Genomic DNA, 17,696 nt, shown 5'->3' on the forward strand with positions numbered 1-17,696 from the left:
TGTTAGACTGCTTGTTTCTATGCGATTGTGCTATTATGTTAGGCTTGGGGACCCTCAACCTAGCAATGTTTAACTCTGTATGTGTAGATCTCCTGGCATTAGTTTCTGCGATTGCACAGTATTTTACTTCTCAAATTTATAATTAGTCCACTGAGAAGGTTTTCCAAGCTCTTCTTTCCAAGTTAGCTGTGAAGTCTCGAAGTCTCTTCCAAAATTCTACTGAACATTCTGTCTCTTTGTTTGCTTGCAGGTAATGTGATACTGATCTTACATATATGTACATATACATATACATACTCTTCTTTGTTGGAAAAATTGCACATCTAAGGTAACTGGTACTAGTTCTCACAGCTTTCACTCTTGGCTAAAAACAGACCAGAAAGTGATTATAGCAGCAGATGTCATACAGTATAAATGCTGTGTTTGGTCATTTTATGCTGTTGCCTATCACAGACAGATAGCTAGACAGCTAGAGCAACTGCAGAAACAGGCTCTGAAGTCAGTCATTCAAGGAGAAAAAAAAGGAATGGGTGAGTTGTACTAGTAGTGCATGAGTCACTTCCCTTCATTCTGGTGAGCGGTTTTAGAGACATTGCACTAATTTTGTTCTGGCCATGAACATTTGTCCTGTCCTTTTTCGCTTGTTCTGACAATCCTCTGAGACTCATCATGAGAAAAATAAAATATAAAATAGCATATCAATTTTGCTTCTAATTCCTCACACCTTCATAATTCCTTAAAATTGACATAACTTGATGCAACATTTTGCTACCTATCTATCCTGCGGATGAAATTCATTCTGTAGGCTAAAATGTGGTACTTAAAATGGCATCCGTGCATTTGGAATTCCTGGATCACCTAGACAGGAAAATATGTAATTTCTGCTGAACCAGATAATACAAGCAAAGAGCTTTAAATTCTCCTGTAATTGCAGCAAGTATATTTATAATCCATGCAACAACTTCCATATAATCAACTAGATAAGCATCTGAAAAAGAGCAGATGAGATAAACTATCAGCTGCTGTGTTTTTGATTTGACTACACAGAAATGAAAGCAATCTTGCTAGCCATCTGCAGACAGTTCCTGCTCCTCTGAGTCTTTGTGCCGTTAACAGAACTTCCAGGAAGGTGTGATCTGGGTGCAGCCTGAGTGTGGTGCCTCAGATGCGAGTTCTCTTCGGTAGTGCATGCACAAAGAAATGTTTACTTTCTCACACTTTTAAGATACAGTGTAAATGCTCTTGGTTCACATACAATGGACTTCTCATAGAAACTGTCCCCGTGGATTTGAGTAAAAGCGATCCCATATTCATAGTATGAAAAAATGATGGCAGCATAGCCCAGGGATGTGCTCCCTGGAAAAGGAAATTAATCCGAATCTAATTCCAGTGTGGCTGTTTGGTGGGCTGTCCCTGCTCTACCACCTTGAATTTGGTGGGATGGCAAAGCAAGTCCCTGGTTAGTTAGGTCAGCTGCAGTGCTACAAAAAGAAGCCTAAGCCTTTATCTGGCCTCTGGAGGGCTAGAAGGGTGCGAAAGAAACTTCACAATAGTTGGCCATTCCTGGTCTATGACAAAAGAAACGACAATTTTACACAGTTGAAAAAAAACCACTGAAGTGAGCAGCAGATCTACTGGCTGCTTACAGCCAAAGCTTTCACTGGTAGACAATCAGCTACAACAAGATACAGGGTAAAGCTGGGGGTTTATGACTTACTATTCTTAGCAGCTCTACAACCATTCAGTGGTCAGGAACAGACAAGTATATCTTGATTTTAAACCTGAAAAATGTGCTTGTCTCTTTTAAAATTATTTTTTATTCTTTCCAAAGAAAGGTGAGCTCTTCCATGTGTTCTATGACCTCTTTCAGGCTCTATGGAAAAAATGCTGTGCCTAAGAAAAGACTACTTGGTGTACCTCATTTACCATTCAGCAGAATTCAGCTTCAGCCCCTCCTGTATTGACATGTTGAAGTACAGCCTGTAGGGTGGTTTTTTTCATGAGCTTAAGGAGTCTGTCCAAATACAGTAATATTATCCAGATAATACTAGATTCCAAGCTTGTTATTAAGAATTATTAGCATATTTGAAAAACTCTGAATGTTGATTCTGGGCCATATGGCATATGAACAAAAGAGAAAAGTCCATTACGTGTCAGAAATGCTGCGAACCTCATGCATTCTGAATGCTTGGTAATATGTGTGCTCTAAATCGGGAGTAGAAAACATACTCTGCAGAAAATACAGCACTCTTTGTAAGTGGCTAACTGTCCATCACAATGGCTTTTTTTTGGCTTTCTTAAGTCCATAGAAAAACAAGTACTTCAGTTTGATTTCTGTCACCACTGTGCTGAAATTAATTCAGAAAATGCAGTGTCTTCATTAGTATCATTCCGGGCTATTTTTTTAATTATCTTGTGACTCAGCATCTCTCATTCAATTGTAGAAAATATAATTTCCATTGTAATAGCGGCACATTAGATTGAATTTTCATGCTGTGAATAAACCCTTCTGCACATCTGGTATTTCCATGTAATAGTTGATACTATTTCTTTTGTAACAGCTGAAACTGGAATTTGTGTTGCAGAAATGTTTGGTTGTACTGAAGCACTGCAGCCAATATGAATGTGTGTACTTATTGCAGTTTACAGATTTCTACTTGGAAGGAGTATTATTGCACACAATAAGGAATTCAGCAATATGTATCAAAAGTCATTTTCACATGCAGGAAACAACAATGTTGTTCTTCATGTACTTTCACTAGATGTGTCAAATGCTGAACTTCTATAGCAGTATTTTACTGAATACTGAAATGCAGAAGCCAGTGTGCAGTATTATCTTTGTAGCCTGCCTACATTATCCTGAGAGAAAAGGTAACCACACACAAATGCATTCATAATAAATAACTGCTTCTATCCACAGTCAGTACAGTAACATCCAGCACTGTAATTTCACATAAATACTGCTTACGTAGAATGTAATGGTATATTTGAATCTAACATCTTTCTTCAGTATTTATATAGAGTTACACTTGCCATACATACAAGTACACATACAGTTCCCCGAGATCATGTCTGAGATATGCCCTACGTATGCCGAGCTTTCAGCCATAGTTCCAGGGCTGCAGCTTGAATGCTGTTCACCACTTCTCACTCTTGATTTTGTGACTGTCAGTTCAGTTAGAGCAATGGTTACAATCTCCTGTAGTGTCAGATCTAATTCAAGCAGTAAATACTATTTATAATCAATAGGAAATGCTTTCTTCTGTAAGCTCAATTTGACCTTTTTCTGCTGTGCTTCAAGTCTTAGTTAGACATGATTTTTCACACCCTCAAAGCAGCAGCGCACTGTGCTGTTGATTCCTTTGGTCTCTAGTATGCTGGCAGTGTTTATAAAATTCAGCTATAACGTGTCTTGCAGAAAGAATTCTTTCATTGCAGTGGCATGGATTCATTTTCTTTTTTATCATGAGGAAAACCATGCAGAATGCACACTAGCTCTCTGCTCAGATACATTATACAGTGTAAATGGTTTTCTTTCTCCAGCAAGGTCAGGGACACTAAGTATATGATTTCCAACAATTTGCATTTGAACAACCAAAGGAACTGAGGAGCACCTGGACTTTGCAGGAATGATGCAGAAGAATTCAATGGCAGCACAGAAACTGATCCCATTTCTGCAGTAGCTGAATAGAAAGGATGCAATACTATAACAACTATTACATGCATCCACAGAAATACCAGAAAGTGTGGTCCTGATTACAGCAGACAAAAGCACAAACCAATCAAACCACCAAAACCCCCTAAGATTTAAAGGGTCCCTAAACTTCTGTTTACTCGAGAAATATCCTCCTCTGCCCAATACCAGTGTTGCAAGCCCAAAGCTGTCTTCAGAAATGGGAAATTCAGTTCATGTTATGTATGTGAAGCAACCAGACCAACAACCAGGTCATCACCTATCTGCAAATGGGCAGGAAACTAACAGAAATTTAGTTTAGCCACGTATAACGAGAGTGACTGATCAACCTCACTGTGCTGTTTTAGTTTTGTTCTAGTTTCAACATTGAGAACAATGACAGTATTTCAAAGGCAGCTTTATTGAAGTAGTTAACAACTAAAAACTTAGGCACGGGGGGAGATGTGAATGAAGCCTATGTTATAAAGGAATAGGAAATTACTAATGGCGAGGAAATGCAAAAGGAAGGGAAAAAAAAAAAAAAGTAGGGCAGAGACATAAAAGGCAGAAAACAAAGAAACAAAGAATTGACAAAGAATTTATACTAATAGTGAGCATTTCCTTTCTAGACGTTACTAAGGTGACAAAAAATACTCAGTAAATAACAAAGTTAAGGAATACAGAGCTGTTCCTACAACTGAATGATTTTCAATCCGTTACACAAGCAAACTCAAGCCTGAAGCAGTCCAGCTTCAACACTTTTCTCTCAAACCCTTCTTAGGCAATTCCAAATCCTCTGGTCGATTCTGGACAGCCTGGAGTCAAAACTAAATCTAGACGCAACTGTTTTAATAGAATTTTGTTTCACTAATTATTTTCATTTGGAAAATAAGTTATGAAATCTGGGAAGGTTCTGTGGTGATGAACTACCTTCCACAGGTCACATCCAGCTGTAAAAGACAGGGAGAAAAAACGGGACAAGCATGAGGTTGGAGCCCCACGGAATGCCAGAGCCCTCCAAGGGCAATCAGGCAGCCACTGCTGCTTCCTCTAGGGCTGCCCTATCCTCCTCTAGGTAAAGCAGCCTTAGTGTTGTGCTTCTTTGCACTGATTTGTTTGTTTGTTTGTTTTTCCAGTGAATTGTGCATTCGATGGGAAATTATAGTCTTAACAGTGGAGGCCAGCAGTGCTGCTGGGGAGGGATGAAGGAGGGCACGGGCACTGACCAGATGGACACACAAAGCCTAGAGAATTTGAAATTCATTTCAGTCTAAGTAAAAAACACCAAAATGTTTCAGCAGTATTCCCCCAATAGTTTAACAGCTGGGGGAGGGGAGGAGATAGGGGAGAAGCCCCCACCGCAATATCCTGTAACTCAGGAAGGTGTGTTAAACCCACAGCTTTCCACGCTGTGGGCATCTTAATCCTAAATCATCCAATAAAGGAGAACATCCTTCAGGCTTTTACCAACCCCGCTTTCACCAACTCCTTTGTTTATCCTGCAACAGAACGGAGCTTTTCTCCCCGCTCTGACAGGAGCCCCGCAGCCACGGGCTCCTCCTGAACCCACACCTCCTCGGCGGGGGCTCCCGCTGCCCAATTTCGACACGGCTAGAGGATCCGGGAGGACGCAGGCGGGAGCCCCGCAGGCACCCGCAGCCCGGGGCAACCGGCCGCCCGGAACGCCCGGACCCGCCGCCGAGCCCCGAGCCGTGAGTAGGCGCCAGCGAGGAGATCGCGCAGCGGGGAAGGGCCGGGCCCCGATTTTCGGCTGGGCTGGGAGCGCCGCGAGCGGCGCCCCGCGGGCGGGCAGGGGAGGGGGCCCCCGAGAACAGCCGCGACGCGGGGCGCGGGACGGCGCCAACGGGTACCGAGCGACCCCGGCGACCCCGCCCCGGCAGCGCCCTTCGCGTCCCTGGGGAGACGCCCCGTCCGCCCGCCGCGCGGCACCACGGGAGTTGTAGTCCGGCCCCCCTCCCCGCCGCCCCCGGCCCAGGGGGGAGAGAGGCGCCGCGGCCGCTCTCGCGAGGCTTGGCGGCGGGCGCGCTCTGCTCTCGGGCGGCCTCCTCGCGAGGGCGGCCGCCGGCGGCGGGGGGACGTTTGGTGCGGGCGCCATTCCCCCGCGTGACGTCATAGTGCATTGTTGTGAGCGTAGCGGAGCATCCCTCAAGCTGTCAGCTGAGCCGCCGCGGCGGGGAGCCGAGCCGGCCCGGCCCCCCTCCTCCCCCGCCTCCGCCTCCTCCTCCGCCCCCGCCCCTCCCGCCCCGGGGGCTCCGGCGTTCGGTGTCAACGTATCATTGTCCGTGCGGAACCCCTCCGGGCCCCCCCCCTCTCCCTCCCTTCTCCCGTCCCCCCGGTCCGCCCTCCCCCCGCCCCCGCCCCCCACCGAACCACCTCAATGAGATGCAAACATGAAAGACAAGAGGAAGAAGAAGGACCGCACCTGGGCCGAGGCTGCCCGCCTGGTAGGTGCCGCGCAGCATTGTGTGAGCGCCGTGTGTGCGCGCCGCCCGCGTCCCGCCGCCGCTTTGTTGGCGGCCGTTGGGGCGTGGGAGGGAGCGCGAGAGGGCGGCAGTGCGTGTGCGACGGAGGAAGTGTGCAAGGGAGCGTGTGCGTGTGCGAGGGAGCGTGTGCGCGTGTGGGGAAGTGCGCGAAGGAGTGCGAGGGGCTGTGTGTGAGTGTGCACGGGAGTGTGTGAGTGAGGGAGCGCGTGTGTGAGGGAGAGTCGGGGAGTGAGGGTGTGTGCGAGGGAGGAAGTGTGTAACGGAGCGCGTGTGTGTGAGAGAGGGAGCGCACGAAGGTGTGAGGGAGTGCGTGAGTGCGAAAGTGTGTGAGTGTGTAAAGGAGGGGGCGTGCAAGGGAGCGTGTGAACGTGAGGCGGTGTGTTCGGCCGTGGGGCTGCCGGTGGGGCTGCGAGGGCTCGAGGGAGGCACTGCCCGTGCGGAGGCGGACGGCAGTGGGTGCGCGGCTCCTGCCGGGCTGTGCGAGGCTGAGCCCGTCCGGCCCTCTGCTCTCCTCCTGTCCCCGTCTGGAGAGGAGAAATAGTCGCGTCCCTTCGGCAATGTACGCGTGAGGAAATGCCTATTCTTTTCTTCTTTCGCGTCTGCGTGTACGTGTAAATATCCAGGGGTTGTTTTTGTCTCTCTGAGTTCGCGCATCAGATATCCCAAGAATACCCTGTTTGATTACAGAGAAAAGTGAAATATCTGGGAATTGCTTCCTCATCCCGTTAGCGTGAGCAGGAGGGCAGGGGTGAGGGGCAAGGGCATCACACAGAACTCTCATCCCGGTTTCCCTCCACCCTCTCTACTTTCTTAACTGAGCCAGGAAATATCCAGGGCAATCAAACCCACGGGCGCTCTGGAGACCTGCTCAATTCCCACTTCATTAGGAAACCGTCTCCTCTTACCTACTGTATCTATTTTCACGGTTCTGTATTACTGTTCGCTAAGTGTAATAGAATACACTGTTGATGTTGTTTTCAGTTTCCGAGTGTGCATGGGCTCTCTCTGTTCTAGGAATTTTACAACAGTCTGTGCAGTACAGCGTGTGTGGTTGTATGTGTTTCTGTGTGTCTTCTGCAAACTTGTGTCTGACTGAGCTTCAGTTCAGTGCCTAGAAAGATGACAAAGCAGGGAAGATACATCGCTGGTTATATTGCTTTTTTCTTTTTCTTTTTTCTTTCTTTTTTCTTTTTTCATATCCATGTCAACTTTCTATTTTATCCATCTCTGATATAATTCCCTATGTAACATCTCTGTGGTTATGGTGCATTTATTTTTGGTGACGGATATTGATGTCATATTTCTATTAGTTACACTCCACGAGGCATTCCTTGTAAAAATGTTTTTCGCCTTGTATGAATTCCTACGTAAGAAGTTCAGCCTTCCTCTCCTATGTAAATAATTATAGGGTGTTAGACAGACATTACCTATAGATGTCTCCGCGAGCTGTACATAGGTGTTCTCATGTGCTTGGTCAGTGCTAAACTCTGGTGCGGTTCATTCTGCATTCTACAACATCTTGTAGTATCTCAGCTTCAGCGAACGTGTTCTGATACAGTGTCACCTTTTCCTAGTTTCTCAGATTTGTAAGAAAAGTTTAACCACAGTGAAAACACTATTTGCTAAGTACTGGTAGCAGTGGGTGTTGCTATAGCGCTTGTTTTTTCAAGCTTTAAACAGGCAGCTTGCATTTGAAAGTCTGTAAATTCCACCAAATGCTTTTCTAACTTTCCTCTTTCAAGTGGTGGCTGCAGTCGCTACTGTAAGCTGTCTTTTGTTTGACAAATGTACATAAAGGAATTTTAATGTGTATTTGTTAAAATTGCTATTCCCATGTGGTCCAGTATGCGGAAAAGTTTAAGAGCCTCTGGAGAACAAAGGCTGAGCCTGCGCTGAGGAGAAGGACTTAAGGCTCTCTCCTATTTTCATGCTGTCCTATCACCTAACACTCCCCCCTGAAGGGTCATTATTTGCTAAAATCCAGTAAAAACGATACTTTGCTGTGAGTAAGTGGTAGAGGTGTATGAGATCCTCTGTGTGGCTTTGTCTAGGCTCCTGGGGTTTGCTGAGTTACAGAAAACTTGTCCCGAGTCTGTTATGTGAGCAATGCATAGAGCTGCTCAGACTGAACGTCGTCCTGCACAAAGCTTTAGCAGTACAGTGACGTGCCTCTGCAAATCACAATGAAAGATTGAAGCTAAAATTGCCACTCCTTACAGTGTTTTATGTTAGGACCCTGATGGTTCATTACAACTTCGTTTTCTTGGGATGCATCAATAATGTATTACTGCGAGGTTTGATTAAATCAATTTCTTTCCAACAGCAAGTAAACAATGAAGTGATTGATACCTGCTCACAGAAAATGACTCATGAGTTACCTAGATCAATATGATGTAAAATTGTATAGTACTGAATTATTTTTAGAAACAAGAGATTGAATTAATATGGAGTAGATGTATGGAAACGTGTGTTATATTTTCTATAGAAACCTGTAACGTTATTCCAATATTGAGCTTTCAAAACTAAGTGCTCAAACATATAAAAGGAGAAAGGTAACACTACTGGCATTGCTTTTTTGCTCTGTTGTGCATGTCTATCTATTACAGTCCGAGCTTAAAATGATGTACTTGCATGGTAGATTTCCTAGTACTTCAGATACAATCATAAGAGCTGCTGGTTTTGTTCATTTTATTTTCTTTGTTTGATGTGAGGTGCTGTGCTTCATTTTCTGTAAACCTTTCAAAATCAATGCTAAAATATATTTTTCTCCTACGTTTCAAGCATCCACATGTAGCTATTGTTAGCAATGTCCAGTAGCTTCTCAAACGCAAATGTTTCTGTGACATCTCTACAAAGTTAAGCATTTTGACTCCTGCTTTAACCGCGCAGAGTTGAGGCATGGAGAGATTAAGTACCTTACTTGAAGCTGCACAGGAAATCTGTGGGAGAGGCAGTTATCATACCAACAGTGTCTCTGTAGTAGTCCTGCCTCTTAGTCATAAAATCATCTTCCTTCTGTGGCTACACTTTTGCCTCATTCACTCTCTATTACTATTTCTCTCACAGTAATTATGAAAGAAATGGATATGGTCATGTCTCTATTCAATCTATATTGAAACTCATAATTCACCATGTAATAGTTGTCATGGATAAAAAGGAGTACAAAAACTGGACTCAAGCCTGAAATCATTACACAGCTCTCCATTTCCCACATTCACAATGAAAGAAAGAGAAGTGCTTCAGAAAAATATATTACATGACAGTCTTAAAATACATTGTAATGTGTAAGCCTAAGTGTTGAGGCTTCACAATGGCAGGCAGTGTTGCATTTCTATTTCTTCTATTTGATTAAAAAGTCTTTGAAAACTCAAGTTTCTGCAATGCAGGGCTTTTTCAAGATGCTTGATTTTTTTAAAACTGAAGCAGGAGGGGACTCCCATTATATTCAGCTCTTGTTGTAAATACCACGTTTGTGATATAAGCAGTAAAACAGGAGCCGTTGGAATGCACTGTATTGGAACTTGTGTTTTGTGGAAGAAGCTTCCTGCAGAGAGTTGAACATTTCTATGTGACACTCTGTGGTGTTTTTTTTTTTTTTTTTTTTCTCCTCATGCAAGTCTGCTTATCTTAAGGCAAGCATAACCCAGCTTACAAGCATTCCAGAGAAATGAACGCATGTGCAGGATCAGTGGAATGGTGGCATACCACTGACAGTTCGTGTTACAGAACCCGTTTTGTACAACATGCATTTTTATGGACAAAATTGCAACCTGTCTTTGCAATCTGCCAAAGGGCGAAGCTTTGTTGTAGACCCAATATGTCAACTCTTGGGTACTTGTAGAAAGCTCAGCGATGGTTGTGCACAACCTGGGCGTTATCTCCACTCCATTTATTTATTTTGGTAGGTAGGTAGTTTTGTTGCTTTTTGTGTCAGGAGGACTAAGATGCTACACTTAAAAGAACAAGACCAAAAGAAAACTTTTAAAGGGAGGAGGACATCCTCTGTCTTTCTGTTGATCCCCATGTGATTAAACTGTTGTTATTTTCTAGTCATACATGGATCTTCACAAAATCTGAACAGCACCATGCACTTGACGAGTTCAAGCAATTTGAAATAATTCCAGTCAGTTGAAAAAACTTCTGTCTGTTTAATTTTAGCTGTTAAGCTCACAAGAACTCTCAATGCCTTCTGAAAGACTTCAGATACCTAATTGTCCCTCAACAGTTTAACCATAGGATACAGTGTAAGAAATATCAAAATGAAAATTGCTGAGAACAAAGTGTGTCCAGGGATACTGTGTAGCAATAGCACGACTTGTATCATCGGTTTTGACTGCTGGACCTGCCTTGGTACTGTGGTCTAGAAAAGCAGAAGCCTGAACAAAATGAGTTCAGGCTGCCTGCCTCACGAATGCAGAGCTCAACATATGTTTGAAGTGTAGGATGTCTACAAAGGGTGGTAGTAACATTTTATGGTAACATTTAAAAAGGATTTGTTTTATGCATAGCTTGTCCTTATTATTGCTTTCTTATCTTTCCTATACATGGCATTTTGAAACCCTACACTTGAGTTACAACCACTATTTAACAATAACACAGAAGGAAAACCGAACAATGAGAACTGTAGCATTTGTTGGGTTATTTATGTCTTGCTTGCTTGATTTCTTCTCCAGTGTTTTTGCTTTCTCTTTTCTAAATTTTGTTCTGAAAGAAAGGTTTTCTTATGTTACGTTTGTTTGTATGTACTTTATTGGTGCTATAGAGCACTCCCGTGATTCAGCTGATGTGTGGATGTTGGGTGAGTAATATTCATGCCTTAATTCTTGAATTTTTTGTACTAGTCTCCTGACAGGATCCAGCTTTTAATTAACAGTTGTTCTGCTGCTGGTGTAAACTTTAAGAAAATTATGCTAATTAATTAAGAAATGGATGCTGGGGAAAATAAAACAAACAAAAACAAGGCATGAAAAAACAACAAAAGCCCACTGGAATTGTTAGCTTATGTGTTAGTGTTTAATGTGACTAGCTGTCCAAAAGCTGATTGAGCTTCATCTGCTCTGCTAAGATAGTGCAGTTGAAATAGATCGTATAATGCTATGGAACTATTTTAGCATTATGTCTTCGTATTTGAAGACCACAGCTGAAACAAAAAAATTGGTTTGTGTAGCTAGACCATTGATGATAATCCCTTTGACTTTTATCTTAAGTCTTCATTTTAGTTACTATAAATACATTTTAAAGCGTTGAGAAAGGAGCTTCATGTATCTCTATAAATAGGAGATTTGACATGACTTTGTTTTACAGTATTAAGGATTTCTTTGTTGTTGGCTTAACACAGACTTGCTATTATTTTCTCTATTTGTTCTGATTTAATTCTTTTTCAGACATGCAGAAACATTGTAGCTTGGGAAGTTTTGATGGCCTTTCCCTTTGATCCCCAATCAATGCTTTTTTGAAGAGCTATATTTTATTTTGGTTTGCTCTAGGGTTTTATCCAGTTAGTTTTATTCAAACTAAGTTTTGCACTTTTAGACGAGGTCGCATCTGCATCTCTTTCTTTACCTTCTATGGTTGTGTTTTTTCATTAGTGTGAAATATTACATAAGTTAATATATTTCAATATTTTTTTATTTCAAAAGTTGATCTAAAAAGTCCTTCAAATATAATGTTTTAGCTCTTCTGCATTCCTTTAGGGCAGATTTGGAGGAACAAAGATTCCAGCCCTTGGCAGCACAAACTTTTTGGAAAGCAGGAACCTGATCCAAGAATGGGACCTGTTCTGAGTAAAATCACAATACTTGTACCAACTGGGTTAAAATAGGATAAAACCCTTAGAAAGGAACCTAAATATGAGGATCCCTCAACAATGAGACAGTGTTATCAGTGTTTAAAACTATGGTTTAATGCTCACTGATACAGTGAATGTTCCCTGTGACTTCCAGCTTTCTTTGTAGAACCACCACCAATATTTTGCTGTGATATCATGTGCTTCTGTTGGAATAATAGGTCTTTTTTAATTATTATTATTATTTCATCAGTTTCCAAATTCCTAACAAGTGAGATTTGATCAGTTTCACCTAAAACTGGAATCATAGAATCATTTGAGTTGGAAGAGATCCTTAAAGATCACCTAGTTCAACTCCCCTGCAATGAGCAGGGACATCTACAGGCAGATACATCAGGGTGCTCAGAGCCCCATCCAGTCTGACTTGGAGTGTCTCCAAGGATGGGGCATCCACCACATCTCTGGGCAGCCTGTGCCACTGCATCATTATACCCACTGTAAAACACTCCATTATACCCAATCTAAACCTGCAGCTAAGGTAGGCTTTGAAGGGATGACCTGTGTCTCTGAATATCATGGCTTAAGCAAGCCAGTCCACAGTTACTTCCAGATATGACTATAATACTTTACCACAGATATCGTGAATATCAGGATAGAATTAGTAAGCCAGCTGGCAGTGAATGCCTTCTTATCTTCTTCAGTCTAAGTCCACTGATTGAGGTTGAGGACTGTGGTTACTGTTGGAGAAATCTGTGGCAGCAGCACTGACTGTGGTGTAAGCAAGTTCTGGTGCTTCTTGCACTGGAACAAGAAACCAGGCTAATCTGATGTTTTCTGTTTTCATTCTTTGAATGTTAAGATTTTCAGCTCTCTTTAATGGCTTGACACAGCAAGACAAAGTCTTTGTAGCTTCCCTCAGAATTGGTGGAACATTTAGATCTGGTTTTTAACATTTTGGATCTGACTATTTGTCCAGTGTGGCATTCTGTACCTCAGCTGTCTGAGGCAGACTTGTTTTGTAGTGTAGCATTTAGTTTGTCTGACAACCTTTGCCCTTATCAACAAGCACTGGTTCAGCTGTTCAGCATTGCTCTAAAGCACCGGGGTATTCACAAAGTCATTAAGAGAATTGTGCTAAAGTTCTCTGTAGAAAACATTCCAGGACGTTTTCTAGGTGACTTTTCATGAGTTTGGAGCATAAAAAATTATTTAAAAGGTGTAATTATATACTGTGTTTTAAAACTGGCTCTCCTGTGCATGGATTGGTTTAGTTGAGTCTGTGATGATGAATGTCTTCTTGCTGCTTGTAGAGACTCAACTTTGGAGATCATTATCATACGATGATAGAATGTGGTGAGTTGGAAGGGACCTTCAAAGATTTCCTGGTGCAACCCTTCTGCCATGGGCAGGGCCATGTTTCTCTAGGTCAGGTTGCTCAAAGCCCCATTCCGCCTGACCTTATCCTGTGGGTGACAGTCACATCCTACAGGGGATCATTTAACTGAGATGTTCGGAGAATGTTGCAGTCTCTACAATTTCAAAAGTGAACCTTGATAGGAGAGTGTCTTGGTTTAGTAGGTGATTTGGGGAACTTAATGTAGAAAGTATTTTTTTCTCTTTCTTATTGTGATCTTGGTTGTGCATAGATGGAGCTATGAATTTGGTAAAGCAGTCATCCTGATGAGCATTTATATTGCTTTATCCTTTATTATATTTATTTATATTGCTTTATAGTTCCTTGTATAACTTGATGTCAAGAGAGAGCCTTAATCAAAGCATACACCAACAATTTGAAGGTCAAAGTTCTACTCCATCTCAATTGACTTCTAGCAGCCTGAAGAACATGCCTAACTGTGTGTAGATCGCTATAATTGATGAGTTTCTTTTTGAAGTGTCTACAGAATCTATTAAATCATAGTCAATCTTCTTGTCCCACATAACTTCCTGCATTTCTGATGTGAAACTACTTTGTATATGATGAGGCTCTACCATAATCATTGCCTAAGTGTAACTGCGTCCTTCAGTAATTGATACCTTGTTATTTTTTCTTTTAATTTCATCAATTTTAACTGAGCAAATTTCAGACTCAGATATTTCAATCCTTCAATTGTTTTTTTTTAGATAAAAGTTGTTTCATTTTATGTCTCCAAGTTCCCAGTGATCTGCTAGCTGCTGGGATGTCTGTTGGCATTGCTGTATCAGAGAAGCATGTGATGTCGCATGCCACCACGTATCAGCCAGTACTTTCTAGCAAGGTAACTGGCAGGGAGGGGAAGAGGAGGTCTGTTTTTCTTCTGGACTAGGATTCCGACAGCTTTGGCTTCTTTCGTTTCATTTGGCCTTTCTCTCACTTAGAAATTCTAGATAGGTAAGACTAAACAGAATCTCTTTAGAATTCGGTATTTAAAGTGGGAAAAACATCTCAATTAGACTATTAGTTTGATAATCATAGAATTGGTAATCATAAAAGATGAAGTTGCAAGGACCTCAATGGCACGTTGTTTAGACTTAAAAGTAAGTTGCATACCTAAAATAACTTGAAATTTCTGACATCAATAGCATCAATTGGTAACACATTCATTTTTTAGACAAGGGCTTTTCTGAAGTTTACCAACATCTGGTCGTCTTGTGGAATTTCATGTCCTTACTTGAACGTAAGAGAGCTAGGAGAAAAAAAGAGGTTCTGACAAGTTGTTAGATGAGCATGTTTTAGAGCTCAAATGTACGTATTCTTATCCCTTCTTCTCTGACAATGATTAGGCAGAAAGAACCAGTTTATTTCTACTTCAGATTGAGAATTCTGTATTCATTTAATGGTGCTCAGTCACTTCCTCTGTCTTTTTTGACAATTTTTAATACCTAAAGCCTATGGATGTTTTCAGCAGTTTGATGTAATGATGCTGTGCTGGTTCATCCTTACAGCAGTAGTGCTTAATGCATTTTATTCTGTTTCATAATTTGTTTCATTTGTAACGTAAGTTTTTGCAAGCACTCACCTTCTATTTTAAAAGGTAGGCAGAATAGTTTAGTGGGACTCATTCTGTTGCCATGGAATGGGCTCAATAAATCACTGTTTCAAGCAAGTTACTACCATAGGTATCTTAGTGCCTTTTTGCCCCCAGCTTCAAGGTGACCAGTGGCTCCACTGGTACTGAAGGTGTCAGAGACTACACAGCACTTGCATGGATTGTTCTTGTACTGAGCTCTCAGTATGAAACTTTTTTTTTTTTTTTTTTTGCCAAGATTAAGAGAAATCTGTGTAGCTAGTTCTGCTACGTTGGCAGTCCTTGCTGAATGGGTTGTTTGTTCTCCTTTTGTCCTGTTCCCAGGGTGCTGTGCTGTCAACTGGTACTGCATTATTGAATATCTGCTGTCTGTTAGGCGCGCAGCAAAGGAATGGTGGGATACTTGGGTCCATTAGGCAGAATCATAGGAATGAAAGGGAAAACTCTGGTATGCGGCATGATCTGCTGCTTTTAAGACTATTAATCTTTTAAAATAAAGGTTTATTTTGCTATGCCTGGTGTATGTATTGTTGTGGTTTTACCTTGATCAGCAGCTGAACTCTGATGCAACTGCTCTCTCATTCCCCTTCCTCAAAAGAACAGGGGGTGTAGCAGAAATGCTAAATCATGGCTTGAACCAGTGATGGAGCACCTGGTGGGAAGGCAGGGCCAACCCAGGGGAGCATACAGTGCATCTGAGTGACTGGAAGGGGTGGAGCCAGGATCCACACCTTCTCAGACCTCATTTAAGGGTTGGCAGTAGAGGTGAGGGCACCTCTTATTGGAGATCCCTGTCTACTTGAGGCCTTCCAAAGGTAAGTAGCTCTTTTCCTTTGTTTCTTCATCTTTAGCTACTGCATTTGGGCTCATTCTCATTTGCTGTAGCCAGACTTTGCCACCCTGCTATTATCATCTGTTTATTAACATTACAGGGAGAGAAAATAAAATGATAAAGGGCTCAAGGGTTGAGGCAAGAACAGGGGAGGTAGCTTGCAGCTTACTGTCACAGGCAAAATGAACTCAGTGTAGGAAGGTTAATATACATGAGTTGCTCTGAAAGTAATGCCTCCTATTTATTTCCATGGAAACTACAATGGATACAAAGAGCACAATAACACTGTTTGATAGAGTGAATTCTCACCTACAAAATGCTGTTTTTCAACGTAGTTGTCACCATTAGTTGGAGCAGGTCCGAAGAAAGGCATCAAGGTTTGTGAAGGGCTTGGAGAATATGCCCTATGAGGAGCAACTGAAGGAACTGGGGCTGTTTAGTCTGGGGAAGAGGAGTCTGAGGGGAGACCTTATTGCTCTCTTTCAATACCTACAGGGTAATTACAGTGAGAGTGGGGTAGATCTCTTCTCACTAGTGACAGGATGAGGAGAAATAGCCTTAAGTTGTGCAGGGGAGGTTTAGGTTGGATATCAGGAAAAGCTTCTTTACAGAAAGGCTTGTTAAGCACTGGAATAGGCTCCCCAGGGAGGTGGTTGAGTCACCATCCCTGGATGTGTTTAAAAACCATTTGGATGTGGTGCTCAGGGACATGATTCCCTCAGATTCCTGATTTAGCCGTCCAAATAGTATATGCTGTGTCAAGTATTGGTTTACAGCTCTGTGAGACTGACTGGGAGAATCAAATACTGAAGTCTGTATGCTTGGTACATTCAGTCTGCCCATAATGAGTCCCAGCGTCCTCTGGGGAAATGGTTAGCAATAGCAAGAAATGGACACTACTCTCAGCTCTGCAGAGCTCTTGGTCCAGTTGTTTGTTTTTTCATCTTGCAAACTAAATTCTTCATGCTAAAATATTGTTTCCTCCTGTCAGTGCTCAGATCAACCATCTCACTGCCAATTTCCCCTGTTGCTTTTGGAAGGAGAGTTACCCATCTCATTGGAACTTGTCAGTGATAACCAACCCTATGTCTTTGGTGTGGAGTGATATTAATCTTCCTTATCTGTTGGCGAATGCCGTGGTTTAAAGAGTGTATGATCAACCCTCAAAGAATAGATACTGAGAGAAAATTGAATTACTGGGTTAAGCTAGTTAGAGCACTGCAGTTATCCTATGATGAAGGATCTTTTGTGCTCCTTGTGATGGAGTGTTCCAAGGACTCAGTGAGCTTCACTAAGTGGTTGTGATGTTAAAACGTTCTTTTTCAGAGTACTAAAAGCACTTAAGAACTAGAGTGCTGTGACTTCACAAGGTAAATTTGGAGATTTTTATCAGTCTGGCTGTGCAAGTTACTGCATGCTGTATACATCCATTACTCATCCGTTGCTGATGATTGTTGCATTTACTAAGTACCTTTCAGTGCGTGTGCTGTGATCAGTCCTTTGCAGTAAGTGTTTGATGTTCATTGTGGGTTATTAATTTAGCCTCTAGGTCACAGCAGCGGCGACAGTGAGGAGACTGCTGAACTCACATGGGGCTGCCTGGGGACTTGTCCAATGAAAGAGAACGTAAACATGCAAGAAGTAAAGGAGTTTGTGTTGGTTTGGCTGAAGACCGCAGAATGGGATGAGCAATGAAAGGAGTGGGCATAGTCAAAGACATTGAGGATAAAGACAGTGTCAGAGCAGTCATTTGAGCTATTGTGATTTGTGGACTCTTCCAGCTGTCTGTGAACCATGGGGTTGAAATCTACAATGGCAGGAGGTGAAGAAGCTAGGAAAAAAAAATAAATTTTGAAATAATTCAATCAAAGCATTTGATCAGGGTTATTTTGTATGG

General features: G+C 42.3%; 2 protein-coding genes across 18 annotated transcripts in view; one reads left to right on the forward strand and one right to left on the reverse strand.

Moving 5' to 3' along the window:
• The window catches only part of CCDC178 (coiled-coil domain containing 178), a 182,321-nt gene extending 175,605 nt beyond the window's left edge, over positions 1-6,716 (reverse strand). For 4 of the 12 annotated variants that reach the window (XM_090137530.1, XM_090137529.1, XM_090137527.1 and 1 more), the window contains exon 1: positions 6,117-6,716. The gene's annotated coding sequence lies outside the window, so the exon portion shown is untranslated. The remainder of the gene's footprint in view (positions 1-6,116) is intronic. The other 8 variants (XM_090137525.1, XM_090137533.1, XM_090137536.1 and 5 more) reach the window with 4 other exon arrangements.
• The window catches only part of ASXL3 (ASXL transcriptional regulator 3), a 128,253-nt gene continuing 116,206 nt past the window's right edge, over positions 5,650-17,696 (forward strand). For 2 of the 6 annotated variants that reach the window (XM_090137513.1, XM_090137512.1), the window contains exon 1: positions 6,664-6,736. In XM_090137513.1, the coding sequence (XP_089993639.1) occupies positions 6,735-6,736 (2 nt within the window). In that variant the 5' untranslated portion in view covers positions 6,664-6,734. Of the gene's footprint in view, positions 6,139-6,603; positions 6,743-17,696 lie in introns of those variants that run through there. The other 4 variants (XM_090137514.1, XM_090137515.1, XM_090137516.1 and 1 more) reach the window with 4 other exon arrangements.

Source organism: Phasianus colchicus, chromosome 3 (assembly GCF_987193195.1).
Source record: "Phasianus colchicus chromosome 3, bPhaCol1.hap1.1, whole genome shotgun sequence".
NCBI lineage: Eukaryota > Metazoa > Chordata > Aves > Galliformes > Phasianidae > Phasianus > Phasianus colchicus.